The 20,804-nt window shown below is 37.9% G+C and overlaps 1 protein-coding gene across 2 annotated transcripts in view; it reads right to left on the bottom strand.

The window, feature by feature from the left end:
• The window catches only part of DENND1B (DENN domain containing 1B), a 252,418-nt gene that overhangs the window by 61,692 nt on the left and 169,922 nt on the right, over window positions 1-20,804 (bottom strand). For both annotated transcript variants that reach the window (XM_008164283.4, XM_024102044.3), the window contains 2 exons: window positions 9,665-9,710; window positions 5,392-5,493 (listed from right to left, as the gene is read on the bottom strand). In XM_008164283.4, the coding sequence (XP_008162505.3) occupies window positions 5,392-5,493; window positions 9,665-9,710 (148 nt within the window). The remainder of the gene's footprint in view (window positions 1-5,391; window positions 5,494-9,664; window positions 9,711-20,804) is intronic.

The following is a 20,804-nucleotide window of genomic DNA, read 5'->3' as shown; positions in this document are numbered from 1 at the left end:
AATGTGTCACAACTTTTGGAAATATTCACTGTATTTCCCTGAAGATTTTAAACTTTCAAAAATGCAACTGAATCAGGTCAAACTGTAATTAATTTAAACACATGTGACTTGTACCTTGATTGCTTGACATAATATGTCAATGAAACACTGTAAAGGTGATTGAAGGCCAAAATTCACCCTTCATAAGAAGAATAAATAAAAATATTTTATGATCAATATATTCACATCTTTATATTTAATATTCCAATGAAAACATTTGGGGTGGATTTTTAATTGAAACATTCCCCTGGGGTTCTTGCAACCCACATACTCTGTGCTTGTAGAGCACAAAGGCAAAAAAGTAAAGATGACAAGAAACTGACTAGAAATAAAAGTGAAACTGATTAGTTTCTTTTTATGGCCCACGTAGAAAGAAATATAAAAACAGAATGAATGATGCAAAATAAATTCATAAAATTATTTCAGTTTTCATCATTTAAATTCTTAACAACGTAGTTTAAAATGCTTATTTTTAACCTCACTTTGGAACCAGTCCTGCTGCCCAAATTTACGCAAGTTTTCACAAGTTTACTTTAGAGAATTTACAACCAAACTTTAAAAGAATACTGGATCCAATCCTGTAATCTGTAAAATTCCAATCCTGCAGGCCAAACTCATGCAAGTGGTCTTTCTGAAATCAGTGGGACTACTCACCTACTCACCTTGATCCTGCAAACACTTATACATGCGCATAGTCTCTACTTATGGTAGCTAAGTAAAGCAAGTGCTCATATGTTTACAGAATCAAAGTTGGGTGAGTAGTCCCATTGATTGCAGAAACCACCTGCATGAATTTGGCCTGCAGGATTAGAGCTTCACAGACTGTCGGACTGGATCCAGTATTCCTTTAAAGTTTGGTTGTAAATTCTTTAAAATAAACTTGTCACAGGCCTCTTGACACAAATCACATGTTTGTTTGTCTACAAACCTAAGCACAAGGTACTCAAATCTCCCAGATGGATATTCAAGATACTATTCCAATATGAGTGGGAGTTGCTTATGTTTCAATCAGCATTCCTATTAAATCAGGCCACTAAGAATAAGACAAGTCAAAAACCGTCAGAAAGTGGACTGGCTAAAGAACAGAAATGGAGGGCAGTTTAAAACAAAATTTACTTAAACAAAAGGTAACCTCAGAATATGTAGATCATTATTTTAATGAAAAGAGTTTCGCTATTCGCAGACTTTGGACATCTCAGCCCTTCAGCATTTAACACTAAATATCCATTTATTTCTAAACAATGATGGGTATCTGCTTAAATGTAGTATTTCCAAAATCAAATAGGGTTCAAAGAATGCTGTCATTTTTAACCTAATATTCTAATTCTAAACTTATACCAAGGTTCACTGTGATGCCGAATGATTGTAAAAATCTCTGCACATAAGCAGTTGGCTCTCACAATATTGCCTACTTTGCTAGCCATTCTGGATTTCTAATGGATTAATAATTATTTTTATAATACATTTTCCTACTGACACTTCATAAGTAAAAAAATGTAAATATTATGACTAATGCAATCAGTTTCACAGTTAGGAACTAATCACAATTTATTTTACAACAGCACTAACTGTTGTACTTTGAGGAACAACACTCACAGGAACTAGTATTCAAAGCAAATATTCAGTTTTCTGAATAAATTAGAGTCTACTTATCAAATATGGAGTGGATTTACGGTGTTGAAACTGGTTTACTTTACTATCTAAAATGTATTTCTTGATGAAAAGGACACATATAGATATTGTTCTGCATTCAAATGTCTAAATGCTATACAGACCATCTCACTTTCAGTTGCTCTATAGTTTTTTAGTACTTGGCACCATTATTTAACAAAATGCAGAAAATATTAAAGAAATCATAATTTTCCACAAATCATATAAATATTTCTCAAAGCATTGACACACAGCAAGACAAGCAGAGGGCCCAATCCTGAGGTCAATGGAACTGCTCATGATATTAAACACATGACATCAATCTTGCAAGTCTTTATGAAAAATGCTTAGCTTTAAGTACATGAGTAGTCCCACTGACAAAGTTAAGCATGTGTGCAAGTCACTGCTGGATTGGGCACAGCATTTATAATTTTGAGATGCTTGTAGTCTCAACCATCACTGAAAACTTATAATATAAGGCCTTACAAGAAGAAAAAATGGTGTTCTAAGGACTATTGTGTTAGAAGAAAATTTACTCTTACTGAAATAGCTGCTTATTTTGTTTTTCTTTAAAGAAATGAGACAAATCTATAGTGAAATGATGAAATCTAAAAACAAGTGTTCTTGTCAGAAGACAGGAAGAAGGCTTTTTCCCCCCTTAAGGAAAACAAAGGATTCCTGAAAGTCTTGCATTGATTTATTTTTCCAATTTTAAATACCTTAGGAATAGCGGAACTGCTACTGGCATGGTAGTATTTCTAACAGTCAATAAATCTAGAATATTATGTGTGAATATTGGAATGAAGCCATTAAGAAGATTACAGCATGCAACGCAGCAGAGGGTCCACATGAAAAAAGGACTGGTAATTCAGGACAACTGTGACCACTGACCTTTGAACAGTCAAGACCACTGGTCAATCTGACAAAATAATAGAGTTCACATGCACAGAAAGTTATCTAGCATGTAAGTATAATTTAAATGCTTAAGTGACTGATTTTAAAAGGTCCTTTAAATCTCAGTTAATTATAATGTATTAGACATAATATCAAATAGTAATTTTTTCAGATTTCATATTATATTTTTAAAGAAATTCATTCACAATAAAAGAAATATTAACATTTTAATAGTCATATTACTAGACTTTGCTAAACTGTTATATGCCTCGCCACTGAAAACATATTATCTTCAGGCTTATTGATTAAGAAAGCTGTTATCCAATTTCCTTTTAGACACAAGAGACAGTTTTAGAATATCCTTTGAAAATGTTAAATTTATTATGGTGGCTTGTTAATTTGTCTGAAATCAGTTTTTGGAGGGGAATGGCAAACTTAAAGCTGCCTTTATCCTTTCAACAGTTTGTTCTGGTTTAACACTCTTAATTGCTATTCCTGATTATATATTTTTTCATCAAAAGGTTTATTACCCTTGTCTATACATTTGTGGGCTTTATTTATATGTATTTATATGTTTTACATCTGCAAATATATGCTGTAATCTTTTCAATTTGATCTATCATTTTTGTTCTATATTGTTTATAATATACTTGAAATATTTATATCCATATATTAGCAGTTGTAATTGTAATTTCTCTTACGAATGAAAGACAGTTTGCTCTCCCCAGTCATGTTATATGCCAAAATCTGTATACTGTCTGTACCCTTTGTTTAGGATTTTTCACCCACATTTGTATGTGTTTTTAATTAACAAATTAGTTCCACAAGGAAAACTGTTTCACTGCTCAAGTCAAAAAGAGATGGGGAGACTCAAACGAAATATAAAGTAACCTACTAAAACTTGTTTCATCCAGAAAAATATGTTCCAATAAAATCTGGCAAGTGAGACATCTATAAAAACACAGTTTCCCTGTTTTGTTCCATACTGTATATGGAATGTTGTATTTTATAAAAAGTCCATTGTGCACTCTATGAGCCTGGGTAACCCTTATTAACATTAATAGGACTTACATGCATACATCCTGGGGGACAACATACCTCTAAAAGTATGGGAGTTTGTATTCACTAATTTTATTTTAATCCAGCCTGCCTAATCAGAGTATTTTGATAAGCATGTTTAAAAACAAACAGATTTCCTTCCAATGTGTGCACTCTTTTTTACAATTTGAAATCACTGTCACTTACAGTACTGGTATATAACAGAAGATAACGCTTAATTCTGAATTTCACATCTAACTATCATGTGACAAAGGATATATACTTTATGGCATACATTCTAACCTCAACAAAATAACATTTTTCACTTAATGCAAAATCAGCCAGAATTATTGACACAACAATGAGTGACTGTTAGTTTTTGACTTAACTTGTTATTCTTATGCAAAATACAATACATTTAAAATCACTGACAAATATACCACAATCAGATTAAATATAAACAATATCAAATTCTTTTATTAGAGCTTGGAGATTGCAGTATTTGACACTTTATCTGGTCAAACTATGCCTTCATTATCTCAAAAAAGTTAAGAATGTATTAATAATAATAATAATAATCCTGATGCTTACATTAATGGACCATTAATGTAAGCATCAGGATTTTGCTTTCTGTTATATATGTACTCAGACAAATTACCATTGAGATAAAGATAGGGCTTATCAGTCACTGTAGTGCCTTAGTTTGGTTAAAATACTGAGTTTAAAAAAGACTGCAATTTTGGAAACAGGCTACTATTTGATTTCACTCCTTTCTATAAAATACTTTTTGTTGACACACATTTAAAATAGCATTCTACTATTATATCTTGAATATCTAAAACTCGAAATACACACATTGGTATCAAAAGGGTATCCTTTCAGCACTATATTAAGGAAAAGCAAGGTAAGTGTAATGCATTTTTGAGAGTATTTAATATGAAATACAGAATATGTTCCATTATAAGCAGCAGGGGAAAAAAATCTGTGCAAGATCAAAGTCCAGAAAGAACTGGCACTTAATTTATCATCCTTTACAGACAAAAGACAGTTTTCGTCATTTCAAAAGGATCAGATGTCTTTTATGACAAACTGGGTTAGCAGTTTAATTTACAAATAGAATTCTAAGTAAGCAGTCTTTGCTCTGCCAAAGCAAATGACAAACAGTGTAGGTTTTCATTCATGCGACCCTCAGCAGGATAGAAGAGATTAAAATAAAACTGAAATAATTTAGAGAAAACAAATAAATGTTTCAAAAAGTTGAAGATGATCAAAGCCTGAATTTTTTGACCCCAACTGTACAAGCATTTCTTATTATATTGACCAGTGCCATCAGATCATTAATTAAAAGGAAAAGCGCTGGCAGGTGGCAGGGAAGCAGAAGCCGATAATTGGCCCCCTTCTTCTTTTTGCCTTCAAAAACTCTCTCGTTCTTTTGCAAGACATGCCACTAGGCAGACAGAAATGCCTACTTTGTAATATAATGATTAAGATGAGATGAAGAGACTCTTGCGTTTAAAGCAGCAATGCCTAATGAATGCAGCTAGCTTTATAATTATGATCCTGCTTTTACAATAAGGAATATGATGTTCCATTCAACATCTCCTCAACTGTCAAAAAAAGTAAAAATCTTAAATATGGGGTCACAGCTGGTACTTTTTCCCCTTATTCCTTTTATTTCAGTTAGCAAAAGCAGGTAAAAATCACTATTAGTAATTCAAGCTACTAGAAAAGAAAAAAACAACAACAACATGAAATACCCATCAGACTTACCACTTCACTAGGTAGGTTGTTCAGGTCATTAAATGGGTTTTCTAGAGTGTTTGTGTCAACATTTAGCATAACCACATCCTCCAGTGATCTATTTTTTACTCTCTGTTCAGGAAAAAATGCAAGTGGGTATTAGTATTTTAATACATTGTCCACATAAATTACACAATTTTCTATGCTTAGTTGAGGATTATATGAGGATTATAACAATTTACAAATAAATGAAAAGGCAACATTTTCATGTTTTGGATCAAGGATATCATTATATGAAGTTTTAAAAGTACTTTCCTCTTCAGTGAACAGCAATAGTGCAAAAACTGCATACACTTTGAAGTAGCAGAATGTACTGTATGGAAACTCAAAATTAAAATCTGTAATTTTATTCAGATATTTTTCTGGATAATTTCTGCCCTAAATTTAGATACATGCAATCCTGCTTCTGGCAATGGGGTTGCACAGATATAACTGAAGATGCAATTGGACCCTTCATGCTGAAACTGTTTGGATAACTATTAAACAGTTCAAAGAGTTTTAATTTGTTTATTTTGACCCCAATGCTAAAATAATGTGGGATGAAACTATGAGTGGGCACTTAGAGGACACAGCATTATACTTTAACAATTGGTTGATGATATTTAAGCCTAGCACCTATCTTTATGTGTTTCAAAGTTTTCAAAATCACAAATGAATTATGTAGCCCCAAGAAGTATGAGGATTGTGAAAGTGGCAAAATTGGGTTTAAAAAAAGTACACAATCACCATTTAATTTCAGGGAAATTATAAAAGGTAAAATGAATATACTGTAATCTGTGACATACTATAAGCACCCAGTTTACCTTTTATTTTTAAAGAAAAAAAATCAAGCTTACGATAAGGAAAACATGTGAAGATTTGCCTAATAAACTCTATCACGGGAGCCTAACAAATGATTTGGGTGACCATAATGCTACAGCAGTTTGACGTCTTTTACATCAGCATGTCAGAATAACATTGTCTGCCAGCTAGCCAAAGAGCATGACGATTCATGAGACAGCTGCAACTAGAATTCATTTACTACTGAAACAAAGGAAGGTGCTGAATAGCAGTTGAACTATAGATGGGAAGGGCATGGCATAAAATATAAGGAAGAGGAGAGCAAATGATCTCAAATCCCTTACTGTAAGAGGACTAGTCAAACAGGTTCAGCACTAACTAAATATCAAATTAAACTGATAGCATTCTTTTAAACTAAAATCAGAAACGTTGGGTATCATCATTATTTGAAATCTATAAATGACAGGAAGCAGATCAGGTGAACTTGTAGTTGTTTCTGTCACCAGGAGCAATGGAACAGGGAGGTCAATGGGGGCTAGTGCCACCACAATGGAAATATTGTAGGGGCTGATGTATGTTTCTGTCCCCCCATGTCTTCTGCCCCACAATACCTCACAGAGGCAAGAGCAGAACCCAGGTGTGTTTCTAACCCCTTGCACACACAGGAGGGAAGGGGGAAATAAGAGTGGGACCTGGAGGAAGGGCTGGACTGGCTGCCATGGAGCCTGGGATCAGGCCCACCACCTGTTGGGGAGCATGTAGGAACAATTATCCTCTTCCTGTTTTATTTCACTTGAGTAGCTGTAGAGACTGTGGCATCCAGGGTTGGTGTGCAGTGACCACACAGGGGTGACAGCCTATGCCCTGAGCTGGCTGGGGGAGTTGGCTGCTCATGTGACTCCCTGGCCAAGCCTGGTCAGTCTTTGGGCCACCAAGGGTCCTAGAGGAGACACTGGATCTAGGAGCACGTGTGTGAGCCACCAGGATGGAGTGGGAGACACAGTACCAGCATCTAGGCAGGGGGCAGGGCGCATCAGCACACAGGAGACCATCCACCGATGGAATGGGGAAGCACAGGGCACCAGCGACCAAGAAACTGATATAGGACCAGTAATAAAAACTATGCCCCCACCAAGCTTGGAGCATGCTATTGCCCCCATCTTCTCCATTCCCCCCACTGAATCTCAGTAACTGCCCTTGCTCCCCCTCTAATCCCTTTGCCCCCGTTCTCAGGGAGCGTCTGCCCTCCCCATTGCCTCCTGACATTGCTTTCCTTAAACAGCTGATCTTGTTAGTAAAACAGTACAACTTAGGTTTTCCCAACATCTTCTGCCCCAATTAACTACACTTACCAGAGATGAAACCAGAGATTTGCCTGCAGTTCATTTTACTAAATGTACACAAGCTAGGATGTGACCCTATTACTAAATACTTTAGGATAAGAATCTGCCTCTTTATTCTTTATTTATTTTCACAAACTCCATTATTATGCAAGAATATGGGAGAGAGAAGCTGGTCCAATAAAAGCTATTAGCCCATTCACTTTGTCTCAGAAAAAGAGACACATTTGGAGAATTCCTGTCTCACAGATTAGCGAACAGTGAACACTACAAGGTGAGCTAATGAAGGTTACTTAAGGAAAGGTAAATGTGAGGTTGCATTATCAAAATTCTCCTTTGAATCAATGCAGTAATGTCTCCACAAAGTATGTCTAGAACTTTGCAAATGTACTTGAATGGAACGTGAAGCACATGGGCAATTCTACATTAATCATCCTAAAATTAACCTGAATCTTCCATGACCACTGAATGTCTGCTGCCCTAACATGGCTCAAAGGAATAACTCAATGGTTTCAGTTTCATAGTAAACCTTTCTCAGATGACTTACTGCCTAATGTTTCATGCCACTGTGGTCAACACAATAGCATGTCTAGATGTAGGATCTTTCCCGACAAAAGGAATACAGAAGACCATGTATGGAATCATCAATACAGGTGACAAATGTGTCTTTTTCAGGGACAGAAAGGTGTGTTGTGCTGGATGACAGGGCTGGAGGAGAAAAAAGCCCTACCCTCAACATAGCAAATGTGAATTTACTCTTGTTTATAAATGGCCTTATCTATTGCAAGTCTAAACCAAAGAAAGCCCTTGAATGGGAGACTGGCAAAGTACCTTCTATGAAAATCAAGAACCAGACCATACAAGCAGGGCCAATGACATCTTTCAATGATTACAAGATGACATAATGTGAGCTGCTATCTTCAAAGTGTTAAAGACTGCTCAGGGACAGTGCCTAGAAACTCACAGTCTTTCTTCCAACATTCTTAAAAAGTAACCTTTAGTCTTTGGGCAAAATAATAATGTTTTTTAAAGTTATTGTTATGCCTGTATATGGACATCTGATAACGTGGAATGGTTCTTACAGAGAGGGTTACAGCAGAGTAAAAAATTTCATTGGAAAAATCAAATAAAATACTCTTTTAGAATAATGTCTGACTTATGAGTGGGGAAGCCACAGATGCTTAGCAGACTCCATGAGAGTCTAATTTACTATTATCATTATTTTTATTATCAGGAAAAACTTGAGCATTCAGGCACATTTGCAATGTCTACGGCATTAGTGAACCAGTTTTTCCACGTTTTTTAAAAGTTAGAGATTCAATAATAGTTTATGGGATAACAACTGTATACAAGGAGATGAAAAGCAGCAGTTTCTTCAACCTTTCTTTTTCATTCTGTTAAATGAAGTATTGTAGCCTGAGGGTATGTCTACACTGCAACAAAACATTTGTGGCTGGCCTATGTCATCTGACTTGGGCTCATAGGGCTATAAAATTGCAGCACAGACATTCAGGTTTGGGCTGGAGCCCAGGTTCATGGGCAGAGACTCCATGGGGGGGGGGAGGGCCCCAGAGCCCAGGCTACGGCCAGAATGTCTACACTGCAAATTTATAGCTCTGCAGCCCGAGTCCCTGAGTATGCTGACACTGGCCAGCCGTGGGTGTTTTATGGCAGTGTAGACATACCTATGTTAATTAAGCTGACTTTCCACTAAAGAGTAGTGAAGCAGGTATACCCTATTTTACACAGGAGGTTAAATACACCAAACATAATGCACAAGAAAATTCATACAAAGATAACGAAGTATAAGCAAAAACACATGATGCAAGCCCTGAATACCCACATAGCACCTTTGAAAACACAACTTTTACCACGGACATTTCTACTTTCATGGTGCTTCCAGTGTTTGTAGTCAGTCATTTCATTATGCTAATTAAACTGGTAATCATTCTCTAAGCGACTTCATTAAAATTATTCTCTATAATATGCATGTTCTTAATAAAACAATTGACAAAATGCTCACCAATCCTTTCTCCATAAGGAAAAAAGATAATGCCCCCTGTAATCTTTTCCATTCTCACACACATATATGAAATATAAAGATTAGTTTGAAAATTACTCACTTCTATTAAGCTTAAGTGGACTCCAATTAGATATGGCATCGGTGCACTGAAATCAAAAATGAACAAAAAATCATTTTTTTCTTGAAATACAAACCACCCGTATCTTCATCTTCTTAATATGATAAACAAATATAGAAAATCTCTACACAAAGCAGACTCCAACTGGTCTTCACCATTTAAAGCAGTACTGAGCATGCACATCTTTAGTCTAAACTAAGCAAAGGAATTTATTCTGTTTTTAAATCTCCAACAGAAGTGGACTCTGTAGAACTCAAGACACAGTACCCAACTATGGGAATTAAGACAGATAAAATCAGATGTGTACGGCTGGCTGAGCAGTTTGGCTGGACACACATTCTAGCCAGCCTGAATCAGATCTCTTCAACTTGGCTTGAACTTAACCAGAGTACTGCAAGTTCAGGTTCAGCAGACACAGCTGCAGTGCTAGCCTGGAGGAGCCAGAGTAAGAGTTTCATGAGGAAGAAGACTTTTATCTGCCATTCTGGAGAGTGTGTTCTTCTTGGCTGACGTAATGGGAATGATTACATCACCATATTGTACATAAATATCATAAAGATGTGATGCCAGTTTGGGTTCTCTATGCTTTATGGCTACAATCCTACAATACAGGCCTTACACCCTTTACATCAACCCAGATCCTAATACCTATCTTTGTCGTTGGGAGTTTTAAAGTTGTATAATACTGAACTCTATACCATAAGTCTCTCATTCCAAATCATAAGTCTGTCATTTCAATGGTGAACTAAGACAAGAAACTATATGCCGTCCAACAACAACCCAAGTAAAACATGAAATGCTGCATTCCAATTCAGGTGAAGCCACCAGATTTAGACCTCTGAGAGTACTGTATGCAGTAAGATATTGTAGTCAAGTTGAGATGATAAAAACATTTCTATACCTTTCCAATCCAGTAGCTTACTCAGTCTCACAATTAAACTGATTATCAGAAGAAAGATTGGATGCATACTAAGACTTCATGCTCAAAGTTAAAGCAATGCTATCGTTGGGAATTAAGAGAATGGAGCATCATTTAAAGAGTGCATATGACTCATGGTACTAATTAATAACATCATTTTACTTGAATTTAATTTCCATAAGACTACAGCCAATGCTTGATATCAGGGGAAAATATTGACAAAACTAATGTTGTGAAGAAATTCATTAGAGTTAGCTACACTGATAATACCCATATCTGTAAGAAAACAATTATAAATGGTGGAAAAAAGATCCAAGAACCAGTATGTAAACAGTGAACAGAAAGGTAACTACAAAAGGTGTACAGCATAATAGCACGTTAACCTAGATACATGAAACAAACTTGTGCACGGTGATCACAATTTGATTTAATATTTGAATAAATATAAAACAAGCTAGGGATGTACTTCAAAGAACCACATTTTCCACATAACCATATAATAAAGAAAATTTAAGGTTGTGAATTTTTTCATAAAGATAATATTCTGTTAAATATTCTTCCAAATGTGCTTTCCAGCATTCTTTTCTATTGATGCCATGTGACAACTAAAATTATTCTCACCAGGGGGAAGCCTATCCCAGTCATGGAGCTATCAAAGCCTGCTTAAGAATACCATGAAAAAAACTCAGATTACAATGAGGTACTGATAAAAATCAGAATTATTGGACACAAAATATAAATTCTCCTTAATCACTATTGCAGAGTATGGGACCAAATGTTACAAAGATCACAGCCTGCGGACAAGATGACAAGTTTTTAAGTTGAAATAAATAAGCATATATCACTTTTGAACATAAACTTTCATCAATGAGTAAACAAACCAAATGTGATTGTAGCATGTTCATTCACATGAAAAAGTCATAGAATATTAAAACCTTAGTTTTAGCCAATAAAAACAAAGGAAGTTCAAAGTTATGGCTGAACAACTCTGTGCTTAGCACACCCCATTTTGCTTACTTGTGGCAGCTGATATGTTGTAAATTCCCCACATTTTCTAAGACCTCACTGATTTAAAGCTAAATTAACAACAGCATTATGGCATAATGCTGATTGTTCCAATAATCTAAGTCAGACTTTTATTATTACATTTTGTAGACTGTGTGTATGAATTTCTTCTATTTTTCCTAATTCAGGTCAGCCCTCCAGCTGCTTTGCCAGGTGTGTGAGGAAGGATAAAGGGAAACAGTAGCCCCGCAACTTTACAGGGATCAAGGTATGGGAAACAGCAGTGACATTTCAGACTGACCAGCCTGCCACATTCGCCAACTCATAAAGGGCTGTCATGTTCTGATGGAGAACCTAGTTCTCTTGTCCCCTCCTTCCCCTCATGATGGTCAACACTGTTTCTATGGGGAAAAAAACGAGGAATCCTTGTGGCACCTTAGAAACTAACAAATTTATTTGGGTGTAAGCTTTCATGGGCTAAAACCCACTTCATCAGATGCATGGAGTGAAAAATACAGTAAGCAGTATACATATTACAGCACATGAAAAGATGGGAGTTGCCTTACCAAGTGAGGGGATCAGTGCTAATGAGGCCAATTCAATTAAGGCGGAAGTGGCCTATTCTCAACAGTTGACAAGAAGAGGTGAATATCAAGAGAGGGAAAATTACTTTTGTAGTGCTAACGAGGCCAATGCAATCAAGATGGATGTGGCCTATTCCCAATAGTTGACAAGAAGGTGTGAGTATCAGCAGAGGGAAAATTACTTTTTGTAGTGACCCATCCACTCCCAGTTTTTATTCAGACCTCATTTGATGGTGTCCAGTTTGCAAATTAATTCCAGTTCTGCAGTTTCTCTTTGAAGTCTGTTTTTGAAGTTTTTTTGTTGAAGAATTGCCACTTTTAAGTCTGTTATTGAGTGTCCAGGGAGACTGAAGTGCTCTCCTACTGGTTTTTGAATGTTACAATTCTTGATGTCTGATTTGTGTCCATTTATTCTTTTGTGTAGAGACTGTCCGGTTTGGCCAATGTACATGGCAGAGGGGCATTGCTGGCACATGATGGCATATATCACATTGGTAGATGTGCAGGTGAACGAGCCCCTGATGGTGTGGCTGATATGGTTGGGTCCTATATGGTGTCCCTTGAATAGATATGCGGACAGAGTTGGCAATGGGGTTTGTTACAGGGATTGGTTCCTGGGTTAGTGTTTTTGTTGTGTGGTATGTAGCTGCTGGTGAGTATTTGCTTCAGGTTGGGGGGGCTGTCTGTAAGTGAGGACTGGCCTGTCTCCCAAGGTCTGTTAGAGTGAAGGATCATCCTTCAGGATAGGTTGTAGATCCTTGATGATGCACTGGAGAGGTTTCAGTTGCATGGTGTAGGTGACGGCTAGTGGCGTTCTGTTACTTTCTTTGTTGGGCCTGTCCTGTAGTAGGTGATTTCTGGATACCCTTCTGGCTCTGTCAATCTGTTTCTTCACTTCACCAGGTGGGTATTGTAATTTTAAGAATGCTTGATAGAGATCCTGTAGGTGTTTGTCTCTGCATGAGGGATTGGAGCAAATGTGGTTGTATCTTAGAGCTTGGCTGTAGACAATGGATCGTGTGATGTGGTCTAGATGAAAGCTGGAGGCATGTAGTTAAGTATAGCAGTCAGTAGGTTTCCGGTATAGGGTGTTGTTTATGTGACCATTGCTTATTTGCACTGTAGTGTTCAGGAAGTGGATCTCTTGTGTGGACTGGTCCAGGCTGAGGTTGATGGTGGGGTGGAAATTGTTGAAATCGTGGTGGAATTCCTCAAGGGCCCAGATGATGAAGATGTCATCAATGTAGCACAAGTAGAGTAGGGGCGCTAGGGGATGAGAGCTGTGGAAGCGTTGTTCTAAGCCAGCCACAAAAATGTGGGCATACTGTGGGGCCATGCGGGTACCCGTAGCAGTGCTGCTGACTTGAAGGTATGAATTGTCCCCAAATCTGAAACAGTTGTGGGTGAGGACAAAGTCACGAAGTTCAGCCACCAGGTTTGTTGTGACATTATCAGGGATACTGTTCCTGACGGCATGTAGTCCATCTTTGTGTGGAATGTTGGTGTAGAGGGCTTCTACATCCACAGTGGCTAGGATGGTGTTTTCTGGAAGACCACCAATGGATTGTAGTTTCCTCAGGAAGTCAGTGGTGTCTCAAAGATAGTGGGGACTGCTGGTAACGTAGAGCCTGAGGAGAGAGTCCAAGTAGCCAGACAATCCTGCTCTCAGGGTGCCAATGCCTGACATGATGGGGTGTCTAGGATTCCCAGGTTTATGGATCTTGGGTAGCAGATAGAATACCCCTGGTCGGGGCTCTAGGGGTGTGTCTGTGTAGATTTGTTCCTGTGCTTCTTCGGGGAGTTTCTTGAGCAGATGGTGTAGTTTCTTTTGGTAACCCTCAGTGGGATCAGAGGGTAATGGCCTGTAGAATTTGGTGTCAGAGAGTTGCCTAGCAGCCTCTTGTTCATATTCCGACCTATTCATGATGACTACAGCACCTCCTTTGTCAGCCTTTTTGATTATGATGTCAGAGTTGTTCCTGAGGCTGTGGATGGCGTTGTGTTCTGCACGGCTGAGGTTATGGGGCAAGTTATGGGGACTCTCTCCCCAGGCCCCACGCTACCAGCACTCCCAGCTATCTTCAAGACACCACTGACTTCCAGAGGAAACTACAATCCACTGGTGATCTTCCAGAAAACACCATCGTAAAATTTTTGAAAGACTCCTAAGTGGTTTAGGAGATTCAGTCCTATTTTCAAAAGTGACTTGAGATCTTAGGAGGCTAAGTCTCATTGGTTTCAGCTCCTAAACCACTTTTAAGTTCTTTTGAAAATGTTACATTCTGGACTCATGGGTTCAGATGCAAATGGCTGGCAAAATCCAGGCAATAGTGGAGGGCTATCCTAGCAGGGATTCCACAGGGGAAGAGTCTGGATCACCAAGGAAGGTGTGCCAGGTTATGTCTCTCATGCAAGATATACAATGTAGGCACAGATGACCTGAAACCAGATTCCCCTGGGAGGCAATAATTTGTAATCAAGGACCAGCATGGGACTGTTGGTCAAGGTGAACAGGGCAGAACTGCATTGTAGCAGGCGTTTCCAAAAAACAGACTGGTTTGGTAGAAACTTCTCCCAAGTTCTCCTTGGCACTCTCTTGCTCAACTGGTGTTGAACAAGAATATGGGGTTCTTCTCATAAAGGCATTGGGGATAAAGGATAAGTATCATGATGCTTCCAAAACTCAGCTTATAAGGACTAACTTCCCTAAAGTATTAATTATAGGAATTGTCGTAAACCCAAGTTAATCACTTTTCAGTTTACCTATCTGTGAGCTCTTCTAAAATGCATAACTATAGCAAACATTAGCTTAAAAATAATGGAAACTCATAATTTCATGTCTTTAAAACACCCTATAAACATTTTCAAATGGCCTTACATAAAGTATTTAACCAAGACTAGACTGATTGACTGACAAATGCATTTGAAGATTCTCAGAACACATTGAGTTCAACCGTTGTGTAAACCCTTAAACAGCTTCTTGAATAGTATGTGAAGACATTGTTAAAAAGGGAAATTCTGCAAAATAACTTCTCCAATTCATCATGTGAAGCTATTTAAATGTTAATGATGATGTGTACTGAAAAAGCTACTAGGGAATAAGTTACCTATGTCAAGTAGTCACTTTACGCACACTGATTCTCATCTGAAGTAAACTGACATAGCTCTATTGGCTTCAAAGGAACTACTCTGACAGCTGAGGATCTGCTCCATTGACAACTCTGCTATTTTAAAAATGTAGAGCAGGGGTCGGCAACCTTCGGCATGCGGCCCATCAGGGTAATCCGCTGGTGGGCTGTGTGACCGTCCCCGGGCAGGGCCCCCCGCAGCTCCCAGTGGCTGTGGTTCACTGTTCCCGGCCAATGGGAAAGGAGAGCTAATAACAGATGACATCAAGAAGGCTGACAAGTTTAATGCCTATTTTGCTTCACTCTTCACTAAAAAGTGTTAATTGTGATCAGATGCTTAACGTAATTAATATTAACAAACAGGAGGATGGCATATAAGCCAGAATAAGGAAAAGACTGGTTAAAGAATATTTAGATATGTTAGATGTATTCAAGTTGGCAGGGGGCCTGATGAAACCCACCCTAAAGTTCTTAAGAAAATAGCTGAAGCAATCTGGGAACAATTAGTGATTTTCTTTGAGAACTGATGGAGGGTGGGTGAAGTCCCAAAGGACTGGAGAAGGACAAACATAGTACCTATCTTTAAAATAGATTACAAGGAGGACTTGGGGACTTACAGACCATTTAGCCTAACTTTGATACCTGGAAAAATATTGGCTAGGCTGGGTAAGTGATGTAGGGTGGAGAGTTTTGGTTTTGTGGAAAATTGGTCCCCCTTCTCTGCAGAGAGGGGGCTGTATAGCTTGGATGGCGTCCACCATCCAAGAAGTGTTTCTGAGTCACTGATAACTCAGAAGAAAATCATCTCAAATGTTTATGGATAAATGTCCTAACAGATAAAGCCCAAGCTGGGGTATTAGTTGGTGTCTGCTATATCACAACTAAATCACACTAGGGAACAGGATGACCACCTCCTTATACCTCTACCTATAATGTGTAGGCAAAAAACCTGCGTAATCATGGAGGACTTCAATTTAAGTGACATATTCTGGAGTCTCACACAGTCAGTACTACAACATCCTTAGAATTTCTAAACATTATAGATCATTATGTCCTAACTCAAAAAGTGTTGTAGCCAACACAAGGGAATTCTTTATTAGACCTTGTCCTAACAGATGAAGAGGAACCGATAAGAAAACTAAAAATTAATGGTCGCTTAGGTACAAGTGATCATGACCTGATCCCATTTATAATATGCAGGCAAAGAAAAGTCCAGACTAGTAATATCTATGTACACATAAACACATACTTGGTACTTAAATAGGACCAACTGCACAAAGCTGAGAACAGTTACAAGCCAAATCAGCTGTGAGGAAGAGTTTAATCAGAAAATTGTGAGTGATAATTGGAAATCAGTTAAGAATATCTTATTAGATGCCCCAAAAGCCACAATCAGCCACAAACTAGCTGTGCTGGTTAAAAAAACAACCCTGGTCAGAAGGGAAGTGAAGACAGCTATAAAATATATATCATTTAGAATGGAAGAAATGTAAAAAAGCAGCAGTTGATAGTAATGACAATAAATCAGAAGTTAGAAATTGTAGAAATTTGCTAAGCACAAATCTATGGCTAGCAGAGCTAAGAACGATAAGGAGTTTTTAAAAATATATTAGGAACAAACAGAATCCTGACAATGCTATTGATCCATTACTAAATGGGAATGGTAGAATTATCAATAATAATGCAGAAAAGGCAGAAATGTTCAAGAAATATTTCTGTTATGTATTTGGGTGGGGGAAAACAGATGACACAGTCTCATCACAAGGTGTTGATACACTCTTTCCATTCCACTAGTATTAAACAAAAACTACTAAAGTTAGACATTTTTCAATAAGCAGATCCAGGTAACTTGCATCCAAGAATCTTAAGAGCTAGCTGAGGAACACACTGGACTATTGATTTTTCAATAAGTCTTGGAACAGTGGGAAATTTCCAGGAGACTGGAAGAAAGCAAATGGTTTGCCAATTTTTAAAAAGGATAAATGGGATGACCTGGGAAATTATGGCCTGTCAGTCTAACATCAATCCCAAGCAAGAAATACGGGACTTGATTCATATATAACACTGGTCTACAATTTTTGAGAAGTCGTCTGCTTCAGAGATAAAATGTGCTATTTATTATGTATTTTGATGTGCTGAATTCAAATATGACAATTAAAACAACTGATTGGCTACTGTTTCTAAGATATTTAAGTTTTTACATTTTATGTCTATGTATATTGTGTAGATAGTAGTTTTAATCATAAATTGGATACCTAGGTCTTTTCATGTGTTTATGGTTGCTTTACATGATAATATTTCACCTGTCCTGTTTATGTAACACTTTAAAAATCAGCAAAAGGGTTATATAAATAAAATTTATTATGAAACAAAAGGCAAAAAACTATTATGTACATAGTTTAGTCCTATTCAGTGTCTACTCTGCGCTTCTTGGCTTCTCTCTTGTATTCATTAAATGGAGCATCTCTTGTCACTGTCCAGCAATAGTCTGCAAGCATTGATGGGCTCCATTTGCCCTGATAGCGTTTCTCCATTGTTGCAATGTCCTGGTGAAATCGCTCGCCATGCTCGTCGCTCACTGCTCTGCAGTTCGGTGGAAAAAAATCTAGATGAGAGTGCAAAAAATGTATCTTTAGTGACATGTTGCAACCAAGGCTTTTGTATGCCTTGAGGAGGTTTTCCACCAACAACCTGTAGTTGTCTGCCTTGTTGTTTCAGAGAAAATTTATTGCCACTAACTGGAAGGCTTTCCATGCCGTCTTTTCCTTGCCACGCAGTGCATGGTCAAATGCATCATCTCAAAGAAGTTCACGAATCTGAGGACCAACAAAGACACCTTCCTTTATCTTAGCTTCACTTAACGTTGGAAATTTTCCACGGAGGTACTTGAAAGCTGCTTGTGTTTTGTCAATGGCCTTGACAAAGTTCTTCATCAGACCCAGCTTGATGTGTATGGGTGGTAACAAAATCTTCCTTGATTCAACAAGTGGTGGATGCTGAAAACTTTTCCTCCCAGGCTCCAATGACTGTCGGAGTGGCCAATCTTTCTTGATGTAGTGGGAATCTCTTGCACGACTATCCCATTCGCATTGAAAACAGCAGTACTTTGTGTATCCAGTCTGCAGACCAAGCAAGAGAGCAACAACCTTCAAATCACCACAAAGCTGCCACTGATGTTGGTCATAGTTTATGCACCTCAAAAGTTGTTTCATGTTGTCATAGCTTTCCTTCATATGGACTGCATGACCAACTGGAATTGATGGCAAAACATTGCCATTATGCAGTAAAACAGCTTTAAGACTCGTCTTCGATGAATCAATGAACAGTCTCCACTCATCTGGATCGTGAACGATGTTGAGGCTGCCATCACACCATCAATGTTGTTGCAGGCTACAAGATCACCTTCCATGAAGAAGAATGGGACAAGATCCTTTTGACGATCACGGAACATGGAAACCCTAACATCACCTGCCAGGAGATTCCACTGCTGTAGTCTGGAGCCCAACAGCTCTGCCTTACTCTTGGGTAGTTCCAAATCCCTGACTAGGTCATTCAGTTCACCTTGTGTTATGAGGTGTGGTTCAGAGGAGGAGGATGGGAGAAAATGTGGGTCCTGTGACATTGATGGTTCAGGACTAGAAGTTTCATCCTCTTCCTCTTCCTCGTCTGACTCAAGTGAGAATGATTCTGGTGCATCAGGAACCGGCAGTCCTTCTCCGTGGGGTACTGGGCGTATAGCTGATGGAATGTTTGGATAATGCACAGTCCACTTTTTCTTCTTTGACACACCTTTCCCAACTGGAGGCACCATGCAGAAGTAACAATTGCTGGTATGATCTGTTGGCGCTCTCCAAAAGGCATAGATTTCCTTTTCCTGTTCAACCACTGGCGAAGATTTGTTGCACAAATGTTGCAGCATATGTGTGGGGCCCACCTCTTGTCCTGATCTCCAATTTTGCAGCCAAAATAAAGGTGAGAGGCTTTCTTAACCATAGTGGTTATACTGAGCTTTTGTGATGCAAAGGTCACTTCACCACAAACATAGCAGAAGTTATCTGCACTGTTCACACAAGTACAAGGCATCTCTGCTCACTTTGGCTAAACAGAAATGTGTCCCTTTGCAAAATCAAACACTGACAAATAAGAGAGCACAACACTGTATGATTTCTAGAGCTGATATAGGGCAATTTGTTCAGCAGAGTGATGTAAGCTTCGTTATGATTGCATAATCCATGACTTCTAGGAATAACATGATGCAATTCATATCATGTATGACGCAATACCAGCTTCAGATTGCATCATTCATTGTTTTGCCTAAAAAGCAAGTACTGTCCAAACCCAGTCATAGATTTATTCATAGATCCAGTCAAAGATGTATTTTAGTCATTTCTGGTTTAAATTGAGATCCCTTCCCTTTATAACTCACTTATCCTCCGCCATTCCCAAGTCAAGGGTCGTATATACTGACTCAATAGCATATCTTGAAAACTAGAGCCAATCAACAATTTTAAGCATAATTTTTGTTCTCAGTGACCCAGAATTAGTTTGACTGCATTTATTTCAGAAGCATTTTGGCTGTAGAGCAGTGTAATTAAAAGAGGGTAATGTAATTAATGTAAATCAAAATAGCTATCACATGACATTTTGATTAAAAAACTAGAATGATATAAAATGAACATGGCACACATTAAATGGATTATAAACTGGCTAACTGATAGGTTTCAGAATGTAATTGTGAACAGGGAATCGTCATTAAGCAGGTTTTTTTCTAGTGGGGTCCAGCAGGGATAGGTTCTTGGGCCTACGCTATTTATCATTTTATCAATGACATGGAAGAAAACATACTATCATAATTAATAAAGTTTTCAGACGATACAAACATTGGGGGAGTAGTAAATAATGAAGAGAACATGTCACTGATTCAGAGACAAATGCAAAGTACTACTTAGGAAAGTAAAATCAAATGCGTAACTACAAAATGGGGGAAAACTGGTAGTATCACTGAAAAGGATCTGGGGGTTATAGCGGATCACAAACTGAATATGAGTGAACAGTGTGATGCAGTTTTGAAAAGGCTAATATTATTTGGGGTTTATTAATAGGAGTGTCATATGTAAGACCTGTGAGGTAACTATCCTGCTCTTCAGGTGAGGCCTTAGCTGGAATAAAAACCTGATTATGAGAAAATGTTAAAAAAACGGGATTTGTTTAGTCTTGAGAAAGGAAGACTGGAGGGGAGGGGGAATTTCATAAGAGTCTTCAAACATGTTAAGGGCTCTTATAAAGAAGACAGTGATCAATTGTTTTCCATGCCCACTCAGGATGGGACAAATAGTAATAGACTTAATCGGCAGAAAGGGAGATTTAGGTTAGAATTAGAAAAAACATTTCTTCTAACTCTAAGGATAATTAAGTACTGGAATAGGCTTCCAATGGAGGTTGTGGAGGTTTTTAGGAACAGATTGGACAAAGGGATGATCTAGGCA

The sequence above is a fragment of the Chrysemys picta genome, chromosome 8 (genome assembly GCF_011386835.1).
Source record: "Chrysemys picta bellii isolate R12L10 chromosome 8, ASM1138683v2, whole genome shotgun sequence".
Taxonomy (NCBI): domain Eukaryota; kingdom Metazoa; phylum Chordata; order Testudines; family Emydidae; genus Chrysemys; species Chrysemys picta.
This window is presented reverse-complemented; position numbering and strand designations above follow the sequence as displayed.